General features: G+C 44.8%; 2 protein-coding genes across 7 annotated transcripts in view; both read left to right on the top strand.

Moving 5' to 3' along the window:
* PIGX (phosphatidylinositol glycan anchor biosynthesis class X) overlaps window positions 1–502 on the top strand; it is a 29,641-nt gene extending 29,139 nt beyond the window's left edge. Inside the window, exon 8 of the mRNA XM_043522601.1 lies at window positions 446–502. Coding sequence (XP_043378536.1) covers window positions 446–487 — 42 coding nt within the window. The 3' untranslated portion in view covers window positions 488–502. The remainder of the gene's footprint in view (window positions 1–445) is intronic.
* Window positions 503–2,195: 1,693 nt separating this feature from the next.
* Window positions 2,196–12,247, top strand: part of PAK2 (p21 (RAC1) activated kinase 2) — a 75,971-nt gene continuing 65,919 nt past the window's right edge. The window contains exons 1-3 of one of the 6 annotated variants that reach the window (XM_037908633.2): window positions 2,391–2,638; window positions 3,198–3,288; window positions 3,496–3,546. The gene's annotated coding sequence lies outside the window, so the exon portion shown is untranslated. Of the gene's footprint in view, window positions 2,643–3,197; window positions 3,289–3,495; window positions 3,547–12,247 lie in introns of all 6 variants that reach the window. The other 5 variants (XM_037908631.2, XM_037908634.2, XM_037908630.2 and 2 more) reach the window with 5 other exon arrangements.

Below are 12,247 nucleotides of genomic sequence, written 5' to 3'. Positions count from 1 at the left end.
ATATGTGTAATGACCCAGCCACTCCCAGTCTCTGTTCAAACCCAAGTTAATGGTATCTAGTTTGCATATTAATTCAAGCTCAGCAGTTTCTCATTGGAGTCTGTTTTTGAAGCTTTTCTGCTGCAAAATTGCTACCCTTAAATCTTTTACTGAGTGGCCAGAGAGGTTGAAGTGTTCTCCTACTGGTTTTTGAATGTTATGATTCTTGATGTCAGATTTGTGTCCATTTATACTTTTGCGTAGAGACTGTCTGGTTTGGCCAATGTACTTGGCAGAGGGGCATTGCTGGCACATGATGGCATATATCACATTGGTAGATGTGCAGGTGAATGAGCCCCTGATGGCGTGGCTAATGTGATTAGGTCCTATGATGGTATCACTTGAATAAATATGTGTTTCCTCTTGTAATGCTGAGCAGATAATTTTCTTTTATTTCCATCCTTAGGGAAGGGAAATTCATGAACTTGTTCAGGTCCATGTTCCATGAGAATTTGCCACACGCTGTCATCACATCTGGGCCATGAAGCTGGGTCCCCATACTGTAACTTGTTTGTAAGTTCCTCATTCTTTCTTCATTCTACTTCATTTACTTCAATTTCTGCATGTCTCTCTGAAGCTGAATAAATTTTCTCCACTTCCATATCAGTCTGATGCTGTGAGCTGCCTTCATCTAGAAGTAAGTTTCCATCACCTTGAGTTTCCAAACTGCTTTTTTGTGGATGTGAGCTACCCTCATCTCGAAGTAATATAACTTCATCTTGATGTTCCAAACTGCTTCCATGCGGATGTGAGCTAACCTCTTTTCCAAGTAAAATTCCTTCATCTGGATGCTGTGAACTGCTTCCATCATTTGGATTAAAGAGAAGATATTTCAGGAAGGATCCCTGAAGTTTTTCTTGGTCGTTTTCCTTCTCAGCCTTTCATTTACAATACTCAGCTCCTGAGGGTTTTCTTTTTCCTCTTTCTGCCATGGGGCATTTGAATATTGTTGTGTACTGTGCTCCCGACTGCAAGCATTATAGCATTAAGGATGGCTGATACACCACATGGTTGGTGATTTAAACCACATTGCAGCCATCCCAACACGTCTTTTTGTTGCTTAAAGGTTGAATGATTAGTAACATACACTCACTTACCTGTTAAAACAGTTAGTTACAGCGTTTACATGGAAACAAAATGACCTTTTTCGACGTTATAACCCGACATCGGTTGTTTGGAAAGTAATCCCCTTCCTCACAGTTACCTGCTTGGACGTCATCACTTTCGTAGTCTGTTAAGCGTTAACGCTGTTACTTTTCTGTTATGGACCTTATTTATTACATGAAAAGAAAGAAAAGTTCATAATTATACAGCCTGATAAGAACGCTAACGCTTAATAACACTTAAAGATACTCACATTTTGGATTTATAATGCTGAAAGATGTTATTCTTTATTCTTTGGCACCAAGAAACACAATTTTCTACAGTATTTGCTCAATTCTTAACCGTCTACCTGCAGCGTGTGTTAAAATGACCGTTTGACACGTATCAGCTCGCGATATCTCCCCTCTACATGAATTTCTGGCTGTGCGACCTTGATGTATATTTGAGTTAGGTGTCCTTAGCATTGCAGCTCTTGCCGCTGGCAGATGTGTTTCATTGTGGCTGAGTTATTGCTTATCAAAATTGCAGAGTTGGTCGTTTTGACCCTACATCACAAATTGAAAAAAAAAGTCACTAAAATATTATTTATTGTGCAGTAAATAAAAGATTTGACATATTAATACATTCTCAGAAATGTAGAGAAATGAATTATAATTCATATTCCCTCCATACGTGCACAGGAATTGAAATAATGACATCTTCGTTACTTTTATTTGTATTTTTTTCATCTTTTTCATTTTTTTTTTCATTTTATTTTATTTTTGATTTGATTTTTTCCCCTCGAATTTGGTGTCCCAAATTTGGAGGGGGTGAAGCTCTGATTTTAGCTGCCTGGACAGGGTGACCGATGGGGTGCTGCTTTGATCCCTGTGGCTCCTCTTTACGCAGGAACAAGCATAGGCCTGGGTATTGGTGCCACGGTGCTAGGGGCTGTATGGCTGCATTGGAGGCCAACATTTAAGACATGTGACGTATGGCTTGTGAGGGAGGGGGCTGCGGCACCGCTGCGCTTCCCCCTATATCCCGTGCTGGGAATCGGGGCTGCGCGGGTGCTGGTTAACCAGGACTACGCTTCCCAGCGGGCTCCGCGCAACGTCGGATGCCTCTCTCGGGGCCGCCCTGACCGTGCTGATGCCTCATGGGAACTATAGTTCTCAATCGATGCGCTTCTTCGCCTATACCCCGCTTCTTCCTCCGCATTGCAGATGTGTCATGGGAACTGTAGTCCCCGCGCTCTGCGCGTGAATATCTGCGCGAGGGGCGGCCCCTCCCCCTTCCCCTCCTGGGCTGTGGCCACGCGCGGCGGTTCCGCTTCCCCCTCCGGCTGCTGCTGCTACTGCCGCCGCCGCCGCCTCCGTGGGTCCCGCTGCCGCCATTGCAGGAAGCTCGTGCGGCGGCCGCGCCGTGCGAATTAGAGGTCCCGCCCCGCAGCCCCCTCGGCGGCCGGCTCCTTTCCGGACGTGGGAGGAGCAGCGGGCAGTCCCGTCCGCCACCGGTGAGTTCAGCGCCCGCTGCGCGCCGGGGCGGGGAGCGGTGAGGGGGCAACGCGGGTGGGTGGTTGTTCCTCCCGCCTCGCACACGGCCCGGCTAGCGGCTGGGAGGCTCCCACCTGCCGCGGGGCGGAATCCTAGCCCTCAGGCCGGCGGGTGGCGGCGCCTCCCCGCCGCTTCCTCCTGGGTCGCTTCCTTGTAGGGGATCGCGGAGGCGTGGGCGGCGCCCTCTCTGCCCAGCCCCGCTCGGCCCGGAGACTGTAGGACGGAGACCTGGGGCTCGGGCACCCGCCGCCAGGCTTCCCCCTGCCAGGCTCCCGCAATTCCCCCAGCGGCGAAACTCTGTGCGAGGGTGCACTCCTCCCTGGCGGGCGTGGCGTGTGCTGGATGGCACGGTGGGGTGGCGGGGTGAGGGTTTTGGGACACCTGTGCGGGGTAGCGGGGTGGGGACCCGTGCGGACCTTACGCTGCAGCGTTAAGGCTATCTGGGTTTGGCTACACCTCAGGGCTATGAAAAACTTTCCGTCTTATATTACATGGTGGTTGATCTAACCCCCGCTGTAGAGGTAGCTACCGTGTCTCGGGGTGAATTTACTATAGCTGTGGAAAAACACCTTCCGTAGTAAGCGTCAGTGCTACAGTGACACAGCTACAGGTGAGTTTGGGATGGCTGCATAATAGTACTTGCAAAAACATACTCGCAACAACTTTGTGCCACACCATCTTGTAATCACTCTAAGAACAAGCACATAAATAAGACAAAAGTAGACTTAAATGAGCCAATGTATTCATGTTATTTCACTTTAATACTGCTTTTAAAGTTGTAATATAGTTTCTCTCCCCCCCGTTCTCTTCCTTTCAGACACCACTTTCTGCTTTTAGAAGTGCCTTCATGTTCAACAAAACTTAATTGGTAATAAAATTGTCTTTCTAGAAACAAATATTGAGTTTTTTAAAATTTCTAGGTACAGTTATTTCCTTATCATGAGTGATTTTGGTATGCTTACTATATATCTTGCTGTATAATATGTAGCTTTTTAAAAAAAGACACCCATAGTTTTGTCATGCTGCTGATATATGCTGAATTTAATTTGTGTAAATAGACATGAACATTTAGGCCTGAAACTAAGTACAATGTGTGTTTCTCCCTATCCTGTTTGTCTTTGTCTTTAATTCTCATAGATAGTATGATAGAAGCACATTTTTGTGGGGTTGATTTTTTTCTGGGGCTGCTCTCTCAAACTTAAAGGTCATCTATGCTTTGGGAGGTGGGTGGTACACATTTGTCCTCTTTTTGTGTAATTTTAACGAGTTTTACAAAAAAGAATTAACAGAATTCTCAGTAAAGTTTTGCCTAGACTTAGTTTTTGTAAGTACTTTTCCAACAGAAATATTTCTGGTAAAGAGCTGTGTTCTACTGGATTTCTTTTTCTGTAACATTCTCCTGTAGTGTAAACAACCCAAATATTGTGGCATTCCATTAGTGTGTTTTTTTTTGTTGGAGAATTCCTTGGTGGATCAGCACCCCATGTTTATTTATGCTTTGTCTCAGTGTAGTTGCCCTGTCTCTTCTTTTGTTTTGTCGATGTCACTTTCTGTCTTCTGGCTGGTTTCAGAGTAACAGCCGTGTTAGTCTGTATTCGCAAAAAGAAAAGGAGTACTTGTGGCACCTTAGAGACTAACCAATTTATTTGAGCATGAGCTTTCGTGAGCTACAGCTCACTTCATCGGATGCTCACGAAAGCTCATGCTCAAATAAATTGGTTAGTCTCTAAGGTGCCACAAGTACTCCTTTTCTTTTTGTCTTCTGGCTGGTTTTCTTCTTCTCTTTAATTTCCTATTTTTGTTAGTTTTTTTTTCTTTCTGCTCCCCCCCAGCGCTGCACAGGAGAAGGCTATAGAGGGTAAGGCCAGAAGGTCATTAGATTATGTAGTTTTACAGGCCACTAAATTTCAGCCAAATACCCCTGTGTTGAGCCCAGCTAGATAAATAAAGCACTTAGTCCTTAGGAGACTAAACTAGTGTTTGCCGCAGGCAGAGAACAGGAGAGACAGAGGTGCCACCAAAGTCCTTGCAATGGCAGGAAACTGATTAGGTGAGATGTACGTCGATGATCCCAGCAGGCACTCTGTATCCCATACTGAGGAGAAAGGCGAAAATCCCTCAGAGTCCCTGCAAATCTGACTTGGGGAGAAATTCCTCCTTACCTATATCTGGAGATCAGACACTTATCTTGTGATCAAGACATACCAGCCACATGTCTAATACAGAAAATTTGGGTGCAGATATGAGAGGGAGTCTCTCTCTAACTGGGTCTCTAATTTACCCCACTGAGAGGGCTACTTTTAGTCCAGTACTTATCCTCTCCTGTCCTGTTTTTTCTTCTTTCGCTTCTCCGAAATTCTTTTTGGGTTGGAATTTCAACTCCTAAAGTGTTGGCTGAGAGCTGGTCTGAGCTTCCAGTGCCGGTATACTCTTGCTGCAGATTAGCAGATCATTAATTGAGGTGTCTCTGCTGTCGCCACAATGAAGATAAATAGTGGTTTTCAAAACAAGTCTCCTAGCTGTGTTTAAAGGGCTTATTTAAAAACAAAACAAAAACAAATGGTTTATTTTGATGCCATCCTTAAACCACATCAGTATCAAAGGGTCTGGCCCTAAGTTCCTTCTAAGATGCGCAGCAGGCTATCAAGGGCTGTGCAGGTGCACAGCCTGGGAGAGGCGCCTCTCCCCCGAGCCCCGGCCCTGGAGCTGCCACGGCTGGGGAGAGGTGCTTCTGCCCCGGTCCCACAGCTGCTGTGGCGAGAGAGGGCTGGGGGGAGATCTCTGTCCCTGCCGCAGCCCCAGGGAAGCCTGAACCCCAAACCCCTCATCCCCAGCCCCACCCCAGAGCCTGCACCCCCAGCCAGAGCTTTTACCCCCCGCACTCTGACCTTCTGTCCTAGCCTTGAGACCACTCCCACACCCCTAGCCAGAGCCCTCACATCCAGCACCCCAGCCCTCTGCCCCCTCCAGCACTCTGAACCTTTTAGCCCCACCCCTGCCACACATCACCTCGATATTGGTGCACATAACAAAATTCATTCCACACATGGAAGAATGCAAAAAATTAGAGGGAACATTGGTCTGGCCTAGTAGTGGCATGAATGAAGATGCTAATGCTGGAGTCTTGGGCTGAGACCCAAGCAGCGCTTTGTAAACTTATGTGTCTTACCAAAATATACAGGTCGGGAGAAAAGGAAGGAGGATAGCAGAGGCTTGGAAGTGGAAGGAGCTGAGTTAGATGGGGAAAGTATCTGTCTACTAAAAACATTTTGCTGAGGATCCCCTCAGTCATTAACAGCACTGACATACCTGGCGGGCTGTGGAAGTCCTATTTAAGTACTTTAAACTTAAGCATTTAAAGCAGGGCTGGGCAAACTTTTTGGCCCAAGGACCACATCTGGGTATGGAAATTGTATGGTGGGCCATGAATGCTCATGAAATTGGGGGTGGGGTGCGGGAGGGGGTGAGGGCTCCAGCTGGGGGGGTGCAGGCTCTAGGGTGGGGCCAGAAATGAGGAGTTCAGGGTGTGGGAGGGAGCTCCAGGCTGGGTCAGGGGGTTGGGGTGCGGGGCGGGGGGGGAGGGCTCCAGCTGAGGGGGTGCGGGCTCTGGGGTGGGGCTGGGTATGAGGGGTTGGAGGTGCAAGAGGGTGCTCCGGGCTGGGACCGATGGGTTTGGAGGACGAGAGGGGGTAGGGGTGCAGTCTCCAGGCGGTGCGTACCTCAAGCAGCTCCTAGAAGTAGTGGCATGTCCTCTCTCTAGCTCCTATGCAGAGGCATGGCCAGGTGGCTCTGTGCGCTCCCCCGCCACAGCCAATGGGAGCTGCAGGGAGGTGCTTAGGGTAGGGGCAGCTTGCAGAATCCCCTGGCTGCCCCCATGTGTAGGAACTGGAGGGTGGACATGTCGCAGCTTCCGGGAGCTGCGTGGAACCATGGCATGTGCAGAGCGGGCAAGCCCCCTCACCCTGCCTCCTGGCTGGAGTGCTGGAATGGGGCAAGCCCCGGATCCTGCTCCCTGGTGCGAGCTCGGGACCAGATTAAAATATCTGAAGGGCCAGATGTGGCCTCCGGGCCATAGTTTGCCCACCCTGATTTAAATTAATCTGAAACAGTTTTCACCAGTGACATTTTATAAAATGACTTAAATGTTTTGAGCAATAGTGGTTGAGCAGGTATATGATTTATAGTTTATAATTTGTAGGCTTGAAACTGACTTTAGCCAATTAGATGATATCCCTCCTTCCAAGCTATTTTATAACTCCTCAAGGTATAAAATCAAATAGCTAAAGGTATTTGTGACTTCTACAGGGATGAAACAAATTATAAATGTAACTTTAATGATGTATTTTGTTGGCAGTTCAAGCAGAGTAGAACCAGTTTTTCAGACAGGTGGTTGTAAAGCTTTCCAGATCATTAGAGAAACTTAATTACAATGATCAGTTTCACTGCTCTTTTTCTCTTTATGAAAGCAGAAACCAGTTGGAGCAGTGAGAAGGTTCAAAAAGAATACTACCTTGCTATATATTCCTTTGAACCTCTCATGTTAACTAGGTAGTATTTTCTTGGAAATATTGTAAGGGACTCTCAAACACAAGTCTGCAATTGTCAAGCAGAGCTTGGAAAATATTACCATGCCATAAATAAGAATTATGCATAAATTACAATTGAACATCACTAGAGCAAGCACTGCAGTCAGACCAAGGATTCTTGAGATGCTTTTCTGTTTAGGGGTGGGGTTCTTAGTATCACTGTAAAGTAGGATTAAAAGAAACTATGCTTAATATTTGCATTATGCATTTTGATGAAAGTATGAAGTGTTAAATGTTTTGGCATTAAAGTGTTCAGATCGTGAACTAGCAGTTTTGGGGCTTGGATCATTGTGTTGTAAGTGGAAGGAGCTAGCCTTGTACTTCAAGGCTTTACATTGAACAAGATTGAAATCTTCAAGCAAGATTTCATAGAAAGCCAGTTATGTTAGCTTAATTGGGTATTGGTCTGCATTTTACTGCCTGTATACAAGTTCGCTGGTCTAGAGAGTAGAGCTTGGTACTTGGAGTTTGGAGACATGGGTTTTGTTCCCAGCTCTGCATCCTAAGACAAGTTGCTTCTTCTTTTCGGTTTTCCCAGGTACAGTATGGGGGGAGGATCAGGCCTTTGAAATTTCACACCTGCTCTCCAGAGTTAGCTATGAAGGTGGGCATAGCCCTCAGCAAAGTCCAAGGGCAGTGGGGCCCTCTTCATCATTCCCAGCTAAGGGAGAGGTTACTGGGTCTTTTTCTGAAGTCTGATTGTGGATGTCATATTTTGTATTAGCTTCTTGCAAGTAGTTATCAGATAAATGTGAAACTGCTCTCGCTGAGGAAGAAGCTTCCTGTCTCATCACCACCTCCAGAGCATCCTGGCTGTTGCATGTGGGTTTCTGCTTCTATACCCTTCCCATAGGGGCTCTTTGGGTGAAGGGGGAGGGGTAAAGTCTTCACCACTCCTTCCCCAATCAACCCTCTTCTTGGTTCCTCTTCCACTATGACTAGCTGCAATGCTTGCGTTCTCAAACAGTAGTAATATATGATTGACAGTTTTACAGCTGCCCACTGGGTTCTGAATAACTGCAATAAATCTGACCAAAAATGTTTTAAATTTCACTCTGCTGCAGCTTGGATAAGCCATGGCCAGCAGCAGTACTGGAGCTGGCTGTCTGCAGATTCATGAAAACAGTACATGAGTTTTGGCTCTTTCAGAGGTCATTTCTTCAGCTATTAGGGCTAGAAATTTATTTTTTAAATTAAAAATTTCTGCAGAAATTGCTGGTTAGGTCTCATTTTAACTTGACAGTTCAGGCTATCTGCTCACCCAAAGCAAGCAGATTTTTGAAGCTCTCGGGTTAATGATACTTAAACATCTTTTTAAAGCACTTTGGAGTTTGTGAATGAAAAGCATTATGTTAAGTACTAGTTATGTAATAGTGTTTAGAACCATTTTAACGATCTTGCCTTGTTTATCTCTGGAGAGAGATTTTTGTATAGTTCTCAAAAGCAAAAGATCCCCACTAGGTGCTTTACATTTACAGAACAACTAGAAAGACAGGCCCTTTTCAAAAAGATCGAAATCTAACTTAAGAGATGGCAGGATAGGTTGACAAATAGGGAAGAAAAATGACATGGCCACAGCTGGATACTGAGTTTAATCAGGAGCATATCTAGATGCTCAGTTTTTAAAGAATGATTGACTCAGTATTTGTGAGCATCATTACAGATGTATGCCTTAAAAAATGGATTTGAATGAAGAAGGGTTAATAGCTTGGCAGTCCTCTATTATTGTTCCTTGTCATAACATTTCAATACTGTTTAGGGCATGCTTGTCCTAGATATATTGGTAGGATAGGTAAAATGTTGAATGGGAGCTGGACATCCATTCCAGAAGATTCTTGATTGCCTCTGCTTGACTTTGTATACAAAAACTGCCAACTCAGATTTGCCCAAGGTTGCTTGCTTCACTTGAAGTTGATTACTTGTTACTGAAATTTTATTCTTGTTCCGGAAAATTAGCTGTTACCTGTTGCCATCAAACAGCTGCAGTATTTGAATCTTGCATCAGAGTAATTCTGTCTCTGAGCTAATGAAGGTGGTAGTTCTCTTTCCCTGCATACACAGTTGTGGTAAGATACATTTCATAGAATCATAGAATACCAGGGTTGGAAGGGACTCAGGAGGTCATCTAGTCCAAACCCCTGCTCAAAGCAGGACCAATCCCCAATTTTTGCCCCAGATCTCTAAATGGCCCCCTCAAGGATTGAATTTACTCCTACCATCTACTTTTGTAGCTTTTTAATATCTCAATTTAATCCAGGTACAGGGGTTGGGAATCATCTGGTGTATTAGAATGTAGAATGATAGTTTTCATCAAATCTTAATTATGAATTATGGCAGTTAACATAAAAATATTCTTGAGTTTTATGGAAGCCAGTGTGACCCACTGGAATAGTACTCAGGAATCCTGGCTCTACCACTGATCTGCTGAATGACATTAGGCATTTCTCTGCCTCTTGTTTCCCTTCTCACTATAGTCTTGTCTTTGTGATTGTAAGCTTTTGGGGCATGGACATTACTGTGTGTTTGTACAGTGCCTCGCACAATGAACTCCCGTTTTGGTTATAGTGGCTCTATGTGTTACAGTATCATCATTTGTATTATGCTAATTCTTCCATTGGTCACAAAATTGAATAAAAGAGCAGTGGTTAAACACTCTCCCACAAGTTGAAGAGTTGTTCCCCTCTGGAAAGAGAATAGTGTAAATTGAAAGTGTTTACATCTTTGCAACAAGTCTGAAAATGTAAGTTAAGCTTTCCTATTTGGTGTATAGGGTGTTCCAGCTACTGATATGAGATCTGATTTTTTGATTGGAGTTACGGTTTTAGTTGCGACCTATGAGCTGACAATTGATTAAAAACAGTATCATGTTAACATTCTACAGTTATTTATCGTAAGGTTTTCCATAGCTTCCATCTCTGCAGTATCTAAATAGTAACAAGCAGATGCAGGAGTATTTAATATTTAATTGCATGATCAATTGAGAATTTTAGAGGTAAAGTTTCAATGTGTCACATTGAAGAATTATGGCTGAAAGTAGGCAACCAGTAAGTAGTTATGATAGGTTTAAATATAACTTAAAAAGTGATATATTCTTTTCATAGTAAGGTTTGGCATAATATGCACCCTCTTCCTTTTGTACTGAACATTAGTTTGAACAAGAATGAATTCAGCTGGCAGATACTCTAGTGCAGGAGATGTGACTGGGCTAACAAGGCCTTTATTGTGCAGCTTCTGACTGCTTCTCTGAAATTTTCTCCTTCCTGTTAAGTTGAAGGTAGTTACTTCACCTCTGACTCATCACAGACCCACAAAAGTTCACAACTATCAGCATAAGCACATGCTTTCAGAACTTCTTTAATGCGATTCAGCCTTTTGGTCCAATATATCATGATTTATTTCATAAATTTATTTGAGGGACACCTCATAAGTATTTTCTACCTTAGGGCAGATTAGTCCCTTCCCTGCAGTCTCTTGCTTCCTAAAAACCCAAATAATTTTTTCAAAAGGCAACACATTTAGGGTGACACTGAAAAGGGGATGTTTCTGGAATGGTGTATTCAACTCCCCCAGACCCAATTGTTTTGTCCTCAAAAATACTATTCTTATGATGTGTTATGGGAGCTGATGAGTCTCAGAACTTATAGAAAGGGCTCTCTGCTTGTCCTGGTGCCAATGCCTGTTGCAGAATTCCCAGTTGAAATGTCATCCTCTATTAGGGGTGCACTATGAGGAACTGCCAGATGGTATTCTACTTACTTGAGGTCAGAGTTCTTCAAATGCTGAGGGTAGCATCTCTGGTGGTCTGGCACTTCGGTGGTGCCATATGGTACAAGAGAGATTTTCTGACAAGGACCCTGATGTCAGCTCCAGCTGGAACCCAGTGAGGTTGGACTTCCTGGATCTTAAGGGTCCTGAAAAGCATAGGCCTCCTCTGATTTGGCCTGGCAACCTCAGTTGTCAGCATTGGGGTGCCAGTTGGGTATGTCTGGATAAAGCAAAGCACCAGGAATCAACACCCTTTGAAGGTTTGGAAGGAGTGGATGTCATAGCACTTGGAACAGTCATCAGTGCAGAACCCCAACTACCACTCTGTAGGATCTGTTGGATTATAGGTTTAGGCAAGATTTTCTTCAGAACAGCCTTCCCTTAGCACTTTGTGGATGAGCCCTTGATCCAGTGGGAGATGGATCTGAGTTCAGTGCTGTGGCCTTCTCCAAACTGAAAAAAGCAGGTTTCTTGCCATTCTCCTGCAGTTCTACATCTAGTTTGGGCCCATGAATATCACTTGGACTTCAGTTTTCAGTTTGGACAGCTGTCAGACTTTTTTCCATCTGGGTACTGTGCACCTTTGGACTTTTGGCCTTATGGTACTCCATCTCCTGTGTCAGTAGTCTCTGTAGGCTTGTCCACACGAACAATTAAACTGTGGTGAACTGGGGTGTGACTCTGCCCCACTCTAGCCTGCAGCCGGTTACCTGTCTGTATACACCCTGCTGACATGTTAAGTTTGTTAATGCACTTTGATCTAGTCCCATTTCAAAAGGATGTCTAGTTCAAAGTGCTCTAACTGACCTAGTCTCCTCTTTCTAGGAAATCTCCAAGAAGAGGTGAAGGCTGCTGTGGGCATTCCTTTACCTCTTCTTCCGGAGTTCCGTAGAGTTAGATTTTGTCAGCACTGGGTATTTTAGCCCTTAGTAGCCAGCTACTAGTATATCCGCACTAATAAAGTCCTGTAAACTGTCAAAGGCACAGTTTGCAGGGGTGGAGCTTACCCATGTTTGAACTTGTAGTAAGCTCCACTTGTGAAAATACTTCCTCTCCCTAGGCAAAGTTACAGGCAGTACCTGAGGCTCATAATAGATGGTGACCACTATCAGTACAAGGTACTACTTTAGGGTATGTCTTCTCTGCACAGATAACCTGGTGATTGGCACCTAGGTTAGCCTAGCATGGGTACAAGCATCCCCACGGCAAAGCCCCACC

The sequence above is a fragment of the Chelonia mydas genome, chromosome 9 (assembly GCF_015237465.2).
Source record: "Chelonia mydas isolate rCheMyd1 chromosome 9, rCheMyd1.pri.v2, whole genome shotgun sequence".
In the NCBI taxonomy this organism is placed as follows: Eukaryota; Metazoa; Chordata; order Testudines; family Cheloniidae; genus Chelonia; species Chelonia mydas.
This window is presented reverse-complemented; position numbering and strand designations above follow the sequence as displayed.